At 38.3% G+C, this 19,837-nt stretch overlaps 1 protein-coding gene across 7 annotated transcripts in view; it reads left to right on the plus strand.

Annotated features, from left to right (window-relative positions):
* Positions 1-456: 456 nt before the first annotated feature.
* The window catches only part of tjp1a (tight junction protein 1a), an 88,678-nt gene continuing 69,297 nt past the window's right edge, over positions 457-19,837 (plus strand). For 6 of the 7 annotated variants that reach the window (XM_043243547.1, XM_043243549.1, XM_043243550.1 and 3 more), the window contains exons 1-2: positions 457-928; positions 10,659-10,824. In XM_043243547.1, the coding sequence (XP_043099482.1) occupies positions 834-928; positions 10,659-10,824 (261 nt within the window). In that variant the 5' untranslated portion in view covers positions 457-833. The remainder of the gene's footprint in view (positions 929-10,658; positions 10,825-19,837) is intronic. The other variant, XM_043243552.1, reaches the window with a different exon arrangement.

The raw sequence follows: 19,837 nt of genomic DNA on the forward strand, positions 1-19,837 counted from the left end.
ATCTGTGTATCCGATTCATTTACTGATGGTTATGTGCATGTGTCGGGGATTAAAAAATTCATTGTGCCTTCTCTCCCCTTCTTCACGTCTCCCTCGCTCTTATTCCTGTCTCCCATCCCCCTCTGCCATTAGTAAACACCGGTCACAGAGCTCAAATCACAGAATGCTCAATTTTGATGTGATTCGCACTGAGATGTTTTTGTGAACTGGATAAACCGAGTTGTTTTGTAAATCATCTGACATTGTGTTTAGATACTCTGAAATCTATTTCCGTGCCATCTGAGAGACGCTCTCGCGCTGTCTGTCTCTCTCGCTCTTTGCTTCTCACCCCCACTCTTGCTCTTCCCGAGCATGTGCGCTTCTCTCTCGCTCTCTCTCTCTCTCTCTCTCCCTCTCTCCCTCCCTCTCCCTTGTCTCTCTCTTTTTTTTTGCGCGTATATACATGCACACTTTTCCTCTCTCCTACCTCGCACACAAACGCTCAGCCGCTGTCACTTGCCGCTGGCTTCTGTCAGAGTTTCTCTCTGATTGTTTTCAGAACAGAAAGTGCTTCGCGAGGAGCGCGCAGAAACAATGTGCCGCTCCTGACCAACACTGAATGGATTAGCTGGCTATTCAGAGCACTAATGAGATTACAGAGTCACAACAGACATGGGTCCTAGCGGCATGGTACCTTTTGTCGCGCTTCTTGAGGAGTGTTTTCCTTGTCAGTCCCTCAGCACTGGAAATGGCGCTCTGAAAGTGACCGAGGCGGACCCGGCGCAGGCGGATGCCAGGGAATAGACGCGCACAAGCTCACCTATGTTGGTTTTGTGGTGGTAGTGGTGGACAATATGAAGTACCAGAAATACATAACAGTGATGCAGATGGCCATGGGAGTGACAGCCTCCAACAAAGACGACTGCATCCCTCCGAAGAGACAGCTGTGGTGAGTAGAAACTGAACAGTTTGAGAAGTGAGCGAGTGAGTGTGGAATGGGAGGAGAGTGGAGTGTGACGTGCGCCGAGGTTTTGTCAAACACAAAAAGGGAAGAAAAAAAAGACGGACAGAGGAATAGATAGAGAAACTGTTGCATTTAATCTTGGACAGCACAATTCGAGCTGTTAGGCTTACTTTTGTTTGAGTTTTTGCTCTTCTTTTGAATTCACCTTTTTATCTTTCATGCGTGATTTTTATATATTTTTTTTGGTTTGTTTTTGTTTAAACATTTTTATTTTTATTTGTATTTTTTGTCTCCTTGATATGTTACCGTGCTGCAACTCTTTCTTTGTACACTGCTGATAGACTCAGTTGGTTGCCTGGTATAATAAAAGCTAACATATGGACCAAGAAATAATGTTGTTAAGCCTAAATAATTGAGTTAGTTATAATGAGCCATTGCAAAAATTAATTTAATATATTTGTAGTGATATTTTGCATTTGCATTTGACTTTTTTTTTTTATTTTCATTCTTCAGTGCCTCCACACTGAATGCACTCAGACAGCTTATTAATCACATGGGTGCAGCCACTCAAATCCATTTAACAATTACCTCTCAGTGCATTTGCAACATTCTTCCAAATGAAAGAACAAAATTATCCACATCCTCAGATTTTACAGCGGCATGTGTTCATTATCTTAATGATATTTGTGTGCTCTGGTTGAGTGGAGGTTGTAGCTAGATAGAGTTAATATTACATACTGTACCTCTGTCTCTTTCTCTCTTTTTTTTTTACTTATTTTGAATTACACTTGCTTGTTATATTAAAAGATCAATCAGAACCTTACTGTTCCATCCGAACACCTGCTGACACCCGAACCAGTGGATTGCTCACATCTGGTCCTCAGAATTCAGACTCAACCATGTGTTGTATGTTATGCAAACACACATTATCATTAAGTATTTTAATGGTGCTAAAATTTAATCTGTTATGAAATGCAGAGAGCAAATGAATTCCGTTAATGAATGTCTGAGGAAGTGAGGTGAAGCTGGAGAAAAAGATAATAGCTTGGTAATAAAAAGCTTCTATTTGGGATGCAAATGCATTTCTTTTTATGCTGTCCTCACTGTATTTAATCCACTTTTTGTAGTGTTCCAGATATTTAAAATATCGAATGAATCAATTGATATGTATATATTATATACATTTTAAGCCCTTGTTGTCCAAATTATATATAAACCTTTTATTTTATCACTTGTGGTCTCCTCAAAGGATTCACAAGGGTGTGTTGTGTGTTCACCACCACCTCCCCATCAGCACAGCAGTCACGTGCATTGATAAAGGGGGTGGGTTTTCATCAGAATTGCCTTACAGTATTGTTGTGATGGAGGCATCCATCCAACCAGCTAGCATGCAGTTATTGGCTCTCTGCTGGTTCCTGTTCATACCGTGAACGCGGCAACTGAATGTGTTGACAGTGGGAGGCGACCGTTGTATTGCACCCTCCCAGATGTCTGTCTGTTGCCTCCTGCAAGCCATTGTTCTCCCACCTGCTTAATGATGCATGAACTCACCCAGAAGCATCACACCCCCAAACTGAGTGTTGAGCAGAGTGGATTTTAATTGCAACTTCCAGAAAATATATTTTTGTCTTTAATAATTACACGATTGCTGTTGATACTAAAAAAATACCAAAGCAAGAAACATTCTGCAATCCTAATTTTGATTCAGCCAACCTCTACTGGTCATCAAGTCGCTTCAAACTCAAAAGCAAGGCTTTATTGTCCAAGTAACAGAGTTTGAACCCAAGTGCCTTTTATATTGAACAGCTCTAGGTTGTGTGCAATGTGATGAAAACTTGCTGCCCGATTCTCACATATACTGAAATATTTCCTACTCAGAAATTGCTAATATAGTTCACTTCTAATTACAAAGTAATTCTAAAATGATTTTCGTAGAACTTTAGAATAGGTAACAACTTTCCCCTTAATAAATTCTTAATTTGCTGCTTATTAACAGTCACTAAGGTTGTTGTTAAGTTTAGGTATTGGGATTTAGAATAAGTTTATTTATGTAATATGTAGAATATGGCATATGTGCTTAATTAGCATTAATAAATAGTTAGTATTTTAGTAATATGTATGCTAATAAGCAGCTAATACTTTCCCATAATTGTTACAGCGTGCATGCTGGATGAAGGAGAGCTACAATCACATTCTGTGAGGTCTTATATAACACAAAGACGGACAGTAGAGTACTTTTTATTAATTGTGTCAGACTGACAATTAATACAACTTTTAAAGCACACAATCACTTTCATAGTGACAAAACTGATAACAGCGAGCTTCAGAAGGCACCAGAGAGGAAATCTCATCCCAGATTGACACTGATTGCTCTCCCTGTCCTCAACATTGTCATTGTCTCAGAGATGAGTGGTCAGGGTAAAATAGCTGTGTTTCTCTGTTTGTTTTTGACACACACGTTTTCCACTCTGCCGTGAGATTGTAATCTCCTTTCAGATGCTTTATGGCACTGTGGGGCACAGATTACCCTGGGTTTACTGACTCATGACTGCCTCATCCCTGCCTCACAGCTCTCTGCCGCCCCACAGCCTCCTCGTGTGGCACGTCTTTTAAGGAGGGTTATGTGTTTGAGGGGCTGTTGGGGGGATTCTGCTTAAAGTTGGCAGTAAGTTGGTTTAGCGGCCGCTGTAATCACATTTGGGATTAATCTTTTAGGCAAAGCAGAAAAAAGAGCGGGAAATGTGGAGATGGGGAATTGGATAAAGAGAGTGATTAAAAAAGTAATTTATTAGGATATAACTTAAGATCATGTTCCATAAAGATATTTTGTAAATTTCCTGCCATAAATATATCAAAACCTCATTTTTGTTTGGTAATATGACTTTCTAAGAGCTTCATTTGTTCAAATTAAAAATGTTCCCAGTATTTAGGTATTTTGCACCCTCAGATTCCAGATTTTCAAATAATTATATCTCAGACAAATATTGTCATATCCGAACAAGCTATACATTAAAGCTTAAATAACGCATATCTTACCAATCCAGGTTTAAGACCAGGAATCACAATAAAAAAAATTGTCCTGCCAGGGTCACATTTTTGGGTGAACTAATGCAACACATTTTGTTTCTCTATTAGCCATTTAGTTATAGTCAGGATTTAATCTGTTAAGCCCTACAGCACAACATTGTCCTCTAAAAGTGTCCCACTTTATGACTTTTAAACCTGTACCTTAACATCTTAGTCATGACTCCTTTAAAAAACCTGGCCACAGGGAGGGATGATAACATAAGGCCTCAGAGTTTTTGCTCCTTGTGGGCTAGCCTGGACAAGTATGACCCCTCTGATCCTTGAGTCAGATCTGCTTTCAGCTGAGCTGACTCATAGTACTCACCATATTGACCTGCAGGATAAAAACAACATGCAGTTGGTCACCAAGCTGAAGCTGCAACCTGAGGGTGTGACACAATGCTTAGTCATAACAGCAGAAAGTGTCCTCTTTCTGTAACACTCTCCTACAGGACTATATCATGCAAGATGGTTCACTGAAAGTACATTTGCATGAACTTTGAAATTTGCTTTTAGTCAGACTAAAGTAAAAAATCTATCTTTATTTTACTTTTCTTTAAATTACTGTCTAGCATGTATACAACCTTTCAAAATGTGCTTGAAAGAAGTGACATATTATTGGAATCTAATTTAAATGTTATATAAGTATATTCCTGTGATGATAAAGCTGAATTTTCAGCGGTGAAAATTTTCAAGAATTTTTTTTAAATCAATGCTATTTTTATCGAAACCATGCATTTTTTTTTTGATGAATATAACATTCAAACAGCATTTAAGTCCTTACTGTCACTTTTAATTTAATGCATTTTTGCACAAATGCATTCATGTGACATTGAATCCTTTAAATATTATGTTATTCCAGGAAACAAAAAAAACCTTTAAAATCTATAATAGTAAAAACATTTTCTCTATATCAGAGGCGATTGTTTTTATGATTGTGTCTTCTTTTTTAAAAAAGAGTTTGTTGCTAGACCTGTGTTTTGCTCTAGGTGCTGGTGCCAGGTCGTGTTTGTGTACTGCTCTTGCAGTCAGGACGGGCGGACGGTGGGAGACACTAAGCATGGGCCTGTGACCGTTGTACTGTCATGTTTGATACACGTCTATATCCCTAATCTCCCTCTCCATCTGTCGAAGCTGTCTGGCCCACCTAATCAGCATGTCGCTTCCTGTTCTGCTCCTGGTCATCTCATGTCAAAGGTCCACGGCTAAGATTATTTACAGTTATCCCATCAATGTGACCACCAACACAAACACAGATTTTCGCATTCTTTAAGTTTTATACTTACTGTTGTATTCCTTGCTTTGTAGTGACTTTCTTAACTCTTTGGCGAGATTAATCTAGTTTTCATGATTACGGAGTCATTTTAGGAAAGCAAAGGGCGAAAGACATCATGCCCTGTTTGTCCAGGTTATAGGAGCCTGTGCAGTGTTAATTGTATTCAGGGATCAGTGTTGTAGATTAACCTCTGAATGGTGGGTGAAGAGGAGGAATCATTACAGAAGGGCTACTTAGACTAAATCCGCATGTTGTGTCTGTATCTCTGCTTCTGTTTACGTCATGAACTCTGTACTCCCAGGTGATTCCTCCACTCGAGTTGCTTCTCCTGAAGTCTGAGGTGTCGAGTTTTAAGACTTTAGATGCATTGCATTTGCAGATTTAGTTTGACCCTTGATGCCTTTGATAAGTTTCCCTTGATTGCTCTGCAGAAAAGCTTCCAGCTCTTCGTGCCAGAAATGGCTGAAGTCAAATGAGACTGTTTGGAAACACCTTGAATGCAGGGTGATTTTTATCATTGCTCTTTGAACATAATGCAGTTTGGACCTGAAACTTGTCTTGGTCAAAGCACATTTCTCAGAGTGAGGCTCACTTGTCTGCTTTCATCTGAAAAGATTTGATGTCTGGTAGTATCCTCAGGACACTTTCCTCTCTTAGTCATGCAGTTTAGCCTTAAAACTATCCCAGCTTGCAATCAGCACACACCCGAGCGCTGTTTTATATTCGCTCATGTCAGGTGCTGTGTACATCACTGATATGAATACATCAAAGCTCCTTGCCCTCACCTTGGCATCCTATTGAATGAATGTATCATAACAAGGTAGTGTCACAATCACTGAACTGAGTAATGGATCTACACCGGCACAAGGTCTCTGCTCCTCCGGCCACGCAATGTCATACGACGTGGCCTTGCTGGGCTATCTGTTTACGCTGAACCCTCACGCGAGCGCACATTAGAGTGATCACACATCCTTGGCTGTGGGCTGTTATGTTTTTTTTTTAAAGATTTATTTTGGGTATAAAGGTATCTTTATTTAGATAGGACAGGTGTACAGTAAGCGAATGGGAGAGAAAGAGATGGTGACGAGATCACCGGGACTTGAACTCGGGACACCTGAAGCTCAACAGCGCTACATGTTAACATACTGCTCACATATTTTAAAACACACACGCGACTGTAAATCGGATTATGTATCAGTATATTCCTATTGATGATGAGGCAATCAGATTTTGTTCACTTCATCATATAAGCATCTTGTCTTGATTCATAGCGGAAAAAGACTGAATTAATTTATTTAAATGTTATTTATTTAAATACGTTCTAATCATATGTAGATTTATCTGAATAATTATTAATATTAGGGTTGCCAAGAGATTACAAATTGTAATCTAATTCACATAATGATGTGCTAATTAATTAAAAGAATAATCACATATTAGAGAAAATAACCCTCAAAAGATAACTTGAAATCATTATTGTGTTAAATGGGGAAAAACTGAATAGACAAGGCAAAAAGGTAGAATAGAACACAGCATTTTTTGGAGGTATAGTTAAACTAACTGATATACCAATATAAAATTACATGAATTATGCTATGAGATAAATGGTTTTAAATGTTTATTTTGAGGTGCAGTAACCATTTTGTCATTAATCACTTACCCTGATGTAATTTCAGACCCCTTTAAAGCTTATTTTAGATGAAAACCTGTGACTGTCCTATTGACTGCCAAGTAATGAACACCGTCAAGGACCAGAAAAGCCTCATCACTCCATCTAACATGAGTGTTTCAACCATGATGTTATGAAACGACGAGAATACTTTGTGTATGTAAAGAAAACAAAAATAACAACTTCAATAATTTGTCTTCTCTGCGTTTCTCCACATCATCGTAGCACCAGTTTGGTAGAATATCCACTGAACGCAAAACGTGTCCTGTGTCAGCCGTACCACACGGAAACTTTGCTATGTATATTTACACTTTGATTTGAACAAAAACAGAGCATACTTTTGGCATGGCTGAATGGCTGTTTGCATGCAGCGGAACTCTCCAAAATAGCGCTACTGTGATGTGGAGGGACACAGATGAGGAGTATTGTTAAATAAATGTCATTATTTTTTATTTTCTTCGCATACAAAAAGTATTGTTGTCGATTCATAATGTTAGGGTTGAACCACTAATGCAGATTGACTGTTCTGATGTTGTTTTTATCTAAAATATTTAAAATTGTGTTCCAAGGACGAACGAAGCTTTTGAATGGCATGAGGGTAAGTGATGAATGACAAAATTTTCATTTTGGGGTAGAGTGACCCTTGAAATATGCATCATACATTAAAGTCAAGTAATGTAAATGTAACAAATGATTTAACCGAAATATTAATTTTATGAATCTATGTACTATTTACCATATTTTATATCTCATAATAATGGTAATTTATAAAATAAACGCTTCAATAAAATGATTTATTAAATATGTAATGTGTGTGTGGTACAGTAATCAGTGCTTGCAGGATCTCCCAGTGCCAGTGACCTCTTAAAACACTCACACTGAGCTGGAAGAATTGCTATTTCTAGGCAAGACTTCATGTAACATTCATGAAGCTCACCTCTTAGAGGAGTCGTGAGGAGTGTTTTTTCTTTTGAAGGAAATGCTCTTGTTTGTTGTGAAGTTGAGAGGGGTGGATAAACAGGGCGGACTGCTTAATATTTTAGTGCATTACTCTTAAGGGCCAAGGAAAGGACACTTCAACATGTAATATTTTCCTGGCCTAAAATTAGCAGCAGCTTAGCCTTGTATTACTTTGCACAATAATGATAGAGCCTAGTGGGTGATAAATGATCAGCATTTTACTGTGCCCTTTTTTTACTGTACCTGTATTTAGGGACCTGCTCCCTGGCAATGCATTTACACCTTGTCTTAACCAGACATGATTAAGCGAGAAGCGATAAAAGGTGTCTTTTCCATGAGTTTTAGAAAGCCAGGGCGTTTCAGACTTTTTTTTTTTTTTTTTATGCGAGGACCCCAAAGTATTAAGGAGGCCCCTTTTGCAGACCCATTTATAATGCGTGGAAAAAAGTAAGCATGATATTTATACAACGTATTTCCAAAATTAAAACATTTGCTTTTACATGTCTAAAATAAATAATTTAACATTTCTACGTTAAAATATTGGTTTATACTTGTGTTAGGAGGTGTAGTTAAATTCTTTCACTCTTGTACTGCAGAGGGTTTAAGCTTCTGCTTAGTACAGTGTGTGAATGAGTCCCCAGAATAACAGACATGCGTGTGTGAGAGAGAGAGAGAGATGAGAAAAGGGAGAGAGTGAGCTTGGTGGCAACAGAAGCCGGTCCAGATTGAATGCGGTGCTCTTGGGTTTAGTGCAAATCCTCTAGGGATCGTGGGCAGCGTGGAGGTCACAGGAGAGAAGCCCAGCTCTGGTGCTCTGCCTGCCAATCAGAGGGATTCAAAGCAGCAAATGGGATCCAAGGCTCTCACTTTGGCCAGACTGCTCTCCGGTTTGGGGAATGAATTGTTGAGTGTGTTCTGCCAGGGAGCAAAAGAGCACGTGTATCAGCCTGACCACCATGTAAAAATTAGACGAAGTGGACAGAAGGGCCACTGTCACTCAGCCTGTCTGCCCTTTGGGAACAGAAACTGGCTATGGAGAAGATGGATCCTGAAAATTCACAATTGGAGTGGCCTATTTGGTCAGGTTTAGGCTTTGGTTCAGCTTTTTTCTGTAGACAAAAATGCCCTCTTGAACAGGAGTATAAGTTCTGACCCACATGTTCAGTCACCGAACGCATTTCTTATTATTTTTACATGCTGTTTATTTTACATCTTTGTTTGCTTAGTGTGTCATTAAATAGCGAAGACAGCCAAATATGAATTATTTTATTTTATTTTAACTCCCCATAAATCAGATTTTATTCGTTCATTTAATTATTTATTTGAATCTCACTTATGATAGGCAAAATATTTTTTGTTTTTATGTTTTATTTTTACATAAAGGCATCTATACTCCTGTGAAAGATCTCCAGTGCTTTATTCTGAGCTCATTCAGTTTCTAATGCGATTCTGCTGTTCTCACTGTGGGTATGCACTTCAGACTCTTGTCTCTTCAGTTTGACAAGAGACAGCAGCAAGAAAATCAAACTGGAAGGTGATACACATTCCTAAAGTCCACTGGGGTTACATAAATCAACCAGTGACAGGACTCAAACGAATGCCCCCCCCTGGCTTTTCCCTAGGGATCACCTGCTTACAGTAGCCTTATGGATTTTGGCCAAACAGAGAAAAATTAGTATTCTCAGTCTATGTGGTATTTGGTTTCTAGATACAGAAATTTTTTAGGTCACTGAAAAGTAATGGCACACACCTCCTCATGCATGATTTGGGGTATCATTCATCTCCTGAGTACAAACCATGCTGGATGCTATCACGCTCTAAAATGAATTACTTGGGGTGAGGGGTTGTTTAAATCTCTTACCGCAAATGTAAGCAATGGTAACAGTGATGCTTGCCTTAGAAAGCACCTCTAATTATGGAGACAGAATTTTTTATGAGAGCATTAAAGCTATCATGGCCAATATATCCTAAGGGTTTAATTGCTCTCTGCACTAATTCATGCTAGCAGACACCTCCTGCGAGACAAGAGAGATCCATATGGGTGTTAGTGAGAGAAACGCTTCTGGAATCTTTGATGCAGGCACATTATACAAAGTCTAATCTTAACAAAAAAAGTCAGTCTATCCTAGTGGTGAGTGTAGAGTTACGTAAGACCCTTTTATGATAAGCTTGGATTTTAGTTGGATTAGGGTAATCATGGACGAGTGATGACACCTAAACTCTGATGTGTGTATTTCTTGCTCCATCAAGTAAATTGCAGAAGATGTCCCTGATTGACCCTGTGAAATCTTATGAATACAATAGTGCTTGCCCTAATCTAACTTTATACTATTTAACTTGTAATAAATATATAGGTGTTGTTCCTTACAGTAACTAAAAAATGGGACCTGGGTTAGATTTCCTGGGGATGTATGATAAATTGTACATTGTGTTGAAAAATGAGCTTTTTGAAAGAGATCTTTTAATATGTTTGAGTTATGTATCTTATGCGCATCAAGGCTGCATTTATGCAATCATAGTAAATCGGTAAAAACAGTAATGAATGTTGAATGTTATTGCAAATTAAAGGCAGTTTTCTATTTTTATTGTTTCATATTGCAATGAATTACGAATTTTCTGAAACTTTTGAACAGCACCTTGATGCTTTAAATAAAAGTGTGTAATTGTATGTAGCATCTACTGTGACTGGACATTATGGATCCAAGCATGCCGTATGATTATGTGCTAATGTCTCTCCACTGCAGGGTGCCCCCTGATTCAGATGCCCCCGCTGCCTCTGCTGCCTCTGCTGCCTCTGCTGCGACGCCACCTGCTGCGGCTGCGAGTCAGGGCAAACCATCACTGCGCAGGATCAAGGGCCGCATCCACAGAAGCAAGAGCCTGGACAGTATAGATCTACTGGACTGCAATGTGAGTCGATTCAGTGCATGCAGATATGATGTCATTCACAGGCAGTGTGAGAGAGTCATCAGCTTAACTTGACTACTGTATTGGGAAAAAATGAGTTACGGTTTTTTGCCAGTTTTTTGCATGTAATTATTTACTGGTATGTAATCCTGATACTGTGATAAACATCAAATGCATCCTTTGCTGCATGCATAACCAGTGTTAAATCTGTAATTAACATAATACTGCATGTCCTTTAAACTGTGGCAAAGTGACACTTAAAGTAGCACTTCATCCAAAAATGAACATTTTGCACTTGCTCTTATGTAATTCCAAACCTAAAAGGCAGTTACAAAGAATAGAACTGAGGCCTTTAAATTTAAAGGGGACATTAGCTGCCTATTTTCCACAAGTTAGTTGATTCTTAATGAAATCTTTGTAACATACTTTGGTTAACAATCCCCAGTGGTCACATAAAACAACACATTTTTACCTTGTTACTAACAGCGAGCCGTTTAAGTGCATGTCTCTTTAAATGCTAATAAGGCAGTTCTCATCCCACCCCTCTCTTCTGTTTTTTGTTGTGTGTTTGGTGGAGCAAAACCAACAAAAACAAAACTAATCCACTTCGTCCTTAGTTGCTCTGATGTCTGGAGAGATTGAAGACTCTTGTGTTCACTTTTATATCCAACTACAACACATCTGCCTTGTTTTACGAGATATTGTGGTCACTACAGCTGCTTGAATGAGTTCTGAGAAAATGGTGGACAACGCATTTCAACTGGCTAAAAGTGGAAATATGAGATCAGAGATCAGGGGTCATACTGCTCAGAAAATCGAAAGGACTCTTTAATTGAGACCAAGATTTTGGGGGATCTAAAAAGATTGTAGTGAATGGATCTTTATCATTGTAGGGTGGCACATTTATATGCAAACGCCATGTAAAAGCGAATTTAGCATAAAATGTTCCCTTTGAAGTATGCAAAGGCATCATAAGAGTATTAAATAAGTGGCCTATAAGCTTTGGGTGACATATAGAATGAAATTTAAGTTGTTATTTGCTGATTGTCCCTCCACGTGGGCTGTAAACAGCTGTAGGCAGATAATGGAGTGATTAAATTGAATTTAAAAGCTAAATAATCCAACCTGCAAACTGAGTAGATTGATTTATTATACAATTTGATTCAAAACAAGTTGTTGTTTATGTACAAGACAATACTGCTGGACATCCTAAAGAGAAAAATAAATTTCCGTTTACAACTGAGTGAATAAACTTCCTCACACAAAGCTGTTATGTGACAGAAAACTTTGAATGTAGTGCATTTTATAATTCTTTTATGATGCTTTTGCTTTCTTTTTAAAGTTTGAAAGCCTAAGTTCAGTGGCAGCTTTATATATTTTTCTCTTTTTGTCTGCGGAAAATAGAAAGTCATTCGATTTGGAACAACACTGGGGTGAGTAAATAATGACAGAACATTTATTTTTGGGCGAGCTGTTACTTTAAAGTAATCTTAAAATAATCCAACTTAACCTGAAAATAACTGTTTGATCATGACTGCATTGTCAGTACTCTCTGTTTCCGTGTCCCAAGGTGCTGTTAAATATAGATGTAGATGGAAATTCTTTCTTCTTCTTTTTCCCTCCAGACATTTACTTAACACAAGAGTCTTATTTTTTATTTAATTTGAGATGTTCACTTGCATCAAAACAAGCTATTTTTTACTCGAAGCATAACATAGCACCGCATCATTCTATAATTTACGGCTACATGTCCAAATTAAATGGAGCAGTGGGGAAAATGGCTTCTGGACATAAACGTACTGACCTCGCTAGTATTAACGGGCCACAGCTCACTGACTCTATCTCGCGCTAGTCCATCAGGTCTGCGTTTTATCAAAACCCCTGAATAGTTAACCATTTGTATTCATCATTTGCATTAGCAAACAGTAACGATTAGTATATTTACCTAAAGACCTTCTTATTGATCCAAGACAACAATAAACACTTCAGTGAAGTGGAGTTCATTTGTAACCCTGCATTGTAGTACTAAATAACGTAAAACGTATTTAGGTGTCGATTTTTGTGCATTCGCTGTTGTTTTTATCTCCTTTTACTAGAAGAGACATTATCATGATTCCGTGGGGTTTACAGACATCAAGACTAACAGTCCTGAGGACCCAGAGCATCACATTAGGCTGTTTAAATTTCATTAGGCAGCAGAGAAAAATGCATTGGACAGATTTTCTTTTACATGCTTTAGCCCCGAAGCGCAGGCTGACAGACAGCATCGCAGTAGGTGGCATGTCCCCATTCATATTCCCCACTGCCAGATGATATCAGATTACCTCTTTGATCATGTGATGTGCAAAGCAAAAGTGTGAGTCACGTGAGCATGTGCAAAACTCGCTGACGTCAGAGATGTGGAGCACTAGAGGCATATGCCAGCGTGCATGTGTTAGCGAACATGCTGTATTTGCATGTGCTCGTGGATGTGTGAGATCCTACACCATTAACAGATGAGCTGCCAGTAAAAGTGTCATGCATGTGACCCAGAGCATAAGACAATGGTTTAATGCGATCCGAGTGGTGTTTCACATGGAGAAAACTTTAAAACATTCCATATGTCGAAGCTGAGTGGTTTATTTTAGTGAGAAATTAGAGGAGTAATCTCACAAATTAAACGGGTAAGCCGCTTGATTCAAGCCCTAAAAACCATGATATCCCCGTGAATCTGCGGTGAGCTGAAAGCCGCTTGCCTGGCCCTGGTCATCTCATGTGCACTCACAAAAGAGAGCCGTGTGGGGGAAGGGGAGGTCTTTCTGACAGCAATACCGCCGGTTTCGGAAATCCAACGTCACGCTAATGTGTCACTAATGCACTGTAATGTAGTGTTTTAGAGAGCTGTGACACAGACATTAGTTTTAAATCGCAATTATGACTCAAAATTATTTTTTATCTTACAACAGAGATAGAGATTCACACGCCAGCTCAAACACAGGATTTTCCATTCAGAATTAAATTGAGAGTGTCTCTTCAGTTTCTGATTTTGAATGCAGATTTGCTGTTCGAATTTAAATATAAGGACATACATTTAAAACTTGATGAATTTTTGTTACTAGAAAAGCAACGTTTTTAGAACAAATTTAAAATGCTGGCCTTCCAAAGCCTTGAAAGTTTGAAAAAAAAAATGTCTAGATAGATATCTAGATAGATAGATAGATTTATGAGAAAAATTAAGTAAAATAAAATGAAATACAAATTCTCTTAATTCTCACAACTACGTGCATTTTATTTTTTCTGAATTATGAGAGGAAAAGTCAGAATTGTGAAAGATAAACTCAGAATTGTAGAAAAGTACCAATTGGTAAGTTAAAAAATCTCACAATTTATTTTTTATTGTTAAGCCAAAAAACCAAAAAAAAAAAAAATACAGTATAAGGAACAGAGAATGTATTATTTCAGTATTTATTCCACTTACTTGCATTTTAATTTTCTAATTTAATTTTCAGTTTATCAGCAATATATTAGTAACGGTATATTTGGTTGCATTTTATTTTGTGATTTCATTTGAAACAGAGAATGCTTGGACGAGAGATATTTATAACAGCTGTGTGTAGCGCAGCAGCATATGCCTAAAGATAATACTTAATGTAATGAACTTTAACATTTTTATGACTGATAAAGAGAGGATTCAGAGTGAATTGAACTCAGATGGCTTACTGTAGCTGCTGCTTTTAGCACAGATGAAAAGAGACCACACAAACCACAGATTTTTAAGATATTTAAGGGTCTAAGATTAAAGGCGGTTGACTGCAGCCTCCCTACATGGGGCGTACCAACACCTGTACATATGATTGCTTTTATACAGATGGCCAGTCTTTCTATTCTCTTAGGGCTGCAAAGGTGCTTGATGTAGTCTTTAGTCATTTGCTTTAGCCATTTGTGGAGTAATTAACCTCTCCTCCCCTGAGCTACGGCAACTGCCACTGCCTTTGTTGGAGCAATTTTTTCCCTGTTGACATGTAATTGCAACATCGACCAAGAGAGAGTGTGTCCGTATGTAGCTGTGTGTGTATGTGTACAGGTGTGTGAGTATTTTGATAGAGGGGCAACCCTACAGTGACAGCCTGATGGCGGCTCGTACGTGAGGAGACTGTATAGTAGCTAAATTTAGAAATGGTCTCACTGCAGTTCACATAAGTTAATTCATTATTGATGTGAAGGATGTAGATGGGGCTGATGGCCAGGGAAATTTAAAGCTTGTCTGGCATCTAATCCAGGTCCGCTCAAGCTACAGATGACCGATCATAAAGCTAATGATAGAATGGGGAATATGGCGCATGTTCCTAGCTGGGAGTATTTATTTGGTTGATAAAGATCAATCACTGAAAGAAAGCTGTGTTATTATGATCATAACATCCCTGAATCATCTTATACATTATGCAGCATATGGCACGCATGCTGAGAATGAATGAGTGTGGAAATAGGGTTTCTGACGAAATAGGATTTTTATTTTCCAGCCGTGAATACAAATCAATTAAATGGCTTATGCAGCTGCTTTTTGTGTTTTACACCATTAGCACAAATTGCTTCATGAATCATTTATCTTTTGTGCTTTACCATTCAAAAGTTTGGTGTCAGGAAGATTTTTTATTCGGCAAGTGTGAGTTAAATTAGTCAAAAGTGACGGTAAAGACTTTGACATTGTAAGAGAAATAGCTGTTCTTTTTTAACTTTTTGGTGATCAAAGATGACTGAAAAAGGCATAATGGTTTTATTCTAACACCAGCTTCTTCTCTAGCGTCTTTTTGCATTTTATCTATTTCTTTTTATTTATTATACAGTTAACAGAAGGTTAAAAAGGCCTCTCGTTTTAGCATGCTCTATTCTTTTTCTATTTTATCAGTTTTATTTTTTTTATTGTATAATTTAAAAAAGAACCATGCTATGTGTACTGCATTAAAGGAATAGTTCATTCTTAAATGAAAATCATGTGAGTCACGTGAGCATGTGCAAAATTATGGCCGGTATCCACCCGAATTACAAAACTTGGAAGAGCTGGGATAAATTATTAAAAAAGTCAGACTGTGTTCGTCTGAAAGAAGAAAGTCATATACACCCAGGATGGCTTCGGGGTGAGTAGAATATGGCAGAATTTTCATTTATGGGTGAACTATTCCTTTAAACTACCAAAAATATACAAAGATACAAAAATATTAAACAGCATAACCGTTTTCAACATTTAATAATAATACGATTTTTTTTTGAGCACCAAATCAATATTTTAGAATGGCTGATGGTTGATGATATAACACCCCAAATTTTGATCAGTGTTGCAACTGACTTGAAGAAGAGTCTTATGTTGGCAGATCCTCGCAGGTTCATCTGGGAGCAGCTGATTAGCTTCTGTTGATGGCCAAATCTCTCCCTTTTTTCACTTTATCCACCCCTGATGGTTTACTTTGTAGTATTCCCTTAAGACAAATAGAGTAATTCTAACTAGAAAGCAAATCACTTTTGTGTTAGAAGTGTGGGGAATCTTGGCTTATAGCCTGAGATTAATGGAGAAGAGGGAAATTCCCTTTTGTAGGAATAAAGTAGTGTGTGCCAAGCTAATTTGACAGTGATGTGTAAAGGTAATAAAACCTCAAATGGTCATCAGAGAGTTGAAGAAAATGAAAAAATGTGAGACGCTAAGACAGATGATGTGTGTGGGAAAGAAATGGACTGCGTGTGTAAGGGTAGAGAAGGAGGAAGAATACAAAAATAAAAGAAGAATATTTGAATGTATGGGTAGTAGTGTCTGTCTCAGCTGACTCACAGAGCCTAACTGTGGCATCAATCATGTATCACTTCCAAAGACAGCCTCCAGTTGGGATCAGCACATCACCATCCTCGTGTCAAGGGGGAACTGGATGTTTTGACTGCAGAATTTTAAGTGGATGGAAGCTATATGCGAATGTTTCCATTTAAATAAAATGTCTGGCATCATTACACACCAGTTTTTGTTCCATTACAAGAAAAAAATGCTCTCTGAGGAGAGATCCAGAACTCAGGACTGTTAAACAGAGGCCGTGATTAATTATTCAGAGCAAACAGCCGACTCCTTCATCTGTCTTTAAATGCAAAATAGCTTTTAAATAATATGGGACAAAAGAACACGGATCAATAATTTAGAACAGCCTACTGTGGCTGAGGAAGAGATCGCGTTGGGATGCTCACTGAGAGATATGAGAGGATGAATCTTTGACCTGCTCTCCTCTGGCTTTTGTCAACTGCTATCAACCATTTTTTTCCTCACAGGTTTCATGACTGGATGCTTTCATGAATGTTTCATTAATTTTTAATCACTGTCTTGAAGTATGCAGGAAGCATAATGTACTAAGTCATATTTACGTACATATTTACATTCCATGAATAGATACAGTTTTCATCACTCTGCTTGTCTGTGTTCACGCGATCCATGGTGTGTCTGCAGGTTACGTCTTTTCATCAGTAGGTGGCGACTCAAACGATTTATTCAGGATTTATTCAACTAAGCTGTTTTGGGTCACCATTGACTTTTTTTTCCAACTATGAAAGTCAATGGTGACCCAAAACAGCCTGGTTACAAACTTTTTTGCAAAATAACTTTCTTTGTGTTCGGCAGAACAAAGAAATTGATACATGTTTGGAACTACTTGAGGGTGAGTAAATGATGACAATATTCATTTGCAAAAACAGATAACTCGGCTTTTAACAAATTTCAAAAATAATTTTTTATTGTGCAATTAATCTCAATCAAACTGCAGTTGGGTTATTTGATCAGGCTAAAAAATAATCAAAAATACATCTAACACAATAAAAACGTGATTTTTGAAAATTAAAGTTATCTGTTTTTGCAAGTAAACTTTTAATTTATAAGTGAATTACTAAATCATCACTTAGTCAATAAATTTCTAACCACTGATTAATCTAGAAATGAAACGTGTGTTGCTCAGAGATGTGTGTGGTTAATTTAGCTTTGTTTGAAATTATTTATAAATTAAAAAAAAATTTTCCCTTTATTTTTCTTACTGTCAACAGCTGCCAAGTCATATTCCCGCCAAATAAAAATCTGTTCTGAATATTTTGAAATCTCTCAACGTTCATTCTTCATCCAATGTGCTTGATTTAGTCTGATGGCTGATTTGGTTATGAAAGACTCCCAGCAGAGAATTAGGACCTCGCTGGCGCAGCATACAAACCACTCATTCAGTATCTGGGGGCAGGCATATATTTAATATCTCAATAACTGTGTCCAATTTCCTCTTCAGAACCGAATCAATAAAAATAGAACAAAAACTCTTGCACACATATGCCATGCATTGCTCTGGCTATAATGCAATAAGCGGAACAGGTAAACAAGCAAGAAAACAAACATCATCATCCCAGCACACCAGATTAGCTGCTAATGCATTTTAGCTTGGCGTATGTTACAGGTGATATCTGCTGTGTCTGGTGAGATGTTGTTCTCTGGGAGGAACGCGGTCATTGTTGGCTGTTGTTCTGCCAGATATCACCCCTCCCCCTCAACCACCTACTTCTACACCCCTGTCTGCCACCACAACGAATTTTAAACGCCGCTAAACACAAACATACACAACGCCGAGCAAACGTCAGATGGATCCAAGACACGCTGCCTATCAGTCTAAAACTATATTTGAGCTTAGACCCCTTTTAGCCCAAACACTGTTGTTTACGCCGGGGGAATAACAAGGCTGGATATTGAATGCACTTCCCTTGCTCTGTAGAACATGTTGTTCTTTTGAGATGGTTGCTGCATGCTTTTTATTAAAATCCTTTGTTTATATATTTGTTAATATATGTTGGGTGATCGGCTTTTTTGTGTTTAAAACAAAGCTTAGAAACATGCCTGAGGATGTTCCATTGCTCCAGATCGTCATACATTTTACATGGACACGCAGAAGGTCAGAGGAGAAATCAAAGCTCAGAGGAAATTGATGGAATTTTGATTTACGATGAGCTGTATGAGCGCAAGCAGGTCGCTACGAGCAGATTAGACATGTACCCATGTCATATAGTGTGTATTTGTGTGCGTGTGTGCGCCGCCTTCCATACTTGTGTATTGATTTCTGTCATTATGGATTGCCGAAATCATCAGTTTGCGTCGCTGTGATTATCTTTATGCGCAGCGTGTGATTTCCAAAGTAAATGCTGCTGATCTTATTAATGTAGACGAAGCGCATTTAGCCATTTGCGGGATGCCTTGAAAGCAGCAGTGAGACCACTTTGTCATTTCCATCCTGGCGTTTCATTTATCAGAATGATGCATTATATCATTATGTTGCGTTATGCGCACAGCGATTAGGATGTATTATGGTAAAGTGCACCCATTGGTTTAGTTTCACTTGCATTTGCTGCACCATTGCAACATCAAACACCAACAGGTTCAGTCGCCCCTGAAATGCGCCTGCCACCACTGATTCTGTGTGAGCCGGAGGATTCAAGTCTTTTAGTCTGTTGCTATGGAAACACAGTTGGCCGATGGCAGAGGGGGGAGAAGAAGAATGATTCTTGGGAAATTCTTTATTTAATGGAGGGAGCATACAAGAATGAGAGACTGAAGGGGTTGAGGGGGTGGTAGATAAAGTGATATAAGATGTAAAAGGGAGAGAGAGAGAGAGATGGTAGACACACTGTTTATACAAGATCAGATCTTTCCCATTCACCCAGCTTTGAACTGAAGACAGGGATGTCTTTAGGCGTACATGTGTATTCATATAAGCTCTGCTCTGCTCCTGAATTAAACTGAGCTGTTTAATTCTGAGAAAGGCTGTTCTACAGTAAAAGGACGAAAGCCACGTTGAGCAGCTTTGGGCTGGGATGCTGCGTGTCTTATTTACTGGAAATAGCAAAAATAAGCATTCTGCTTCACTTACCTTCACAAATTCATTCCTCCTTGGAGCTCTTTACACCTTCACTGGTGTGGGTGATATCTGACCCCAGGAGAGGATGACAGGGCTGTTCTGAGATTTAAAAAAAGCAACCATGCAGG

The sequence above is a fragment of the Puntigrus tetrazona genome, chromosome 7 (assembly GCF_018831695.1).
Source record: "Puntigrus tetrazona isolate hp1 chromosome 7, ASM1883169v1, whole genome shotgun sequence".
In the NCBI taxonomy this organism is placed as follows: domain Eukaryota; kingdom Metazoa; phylum Chordata; class Actinopteri; order Cypriniformes; family Cyprinidae; genus Puntigrus; species Puntigrus tetrazona.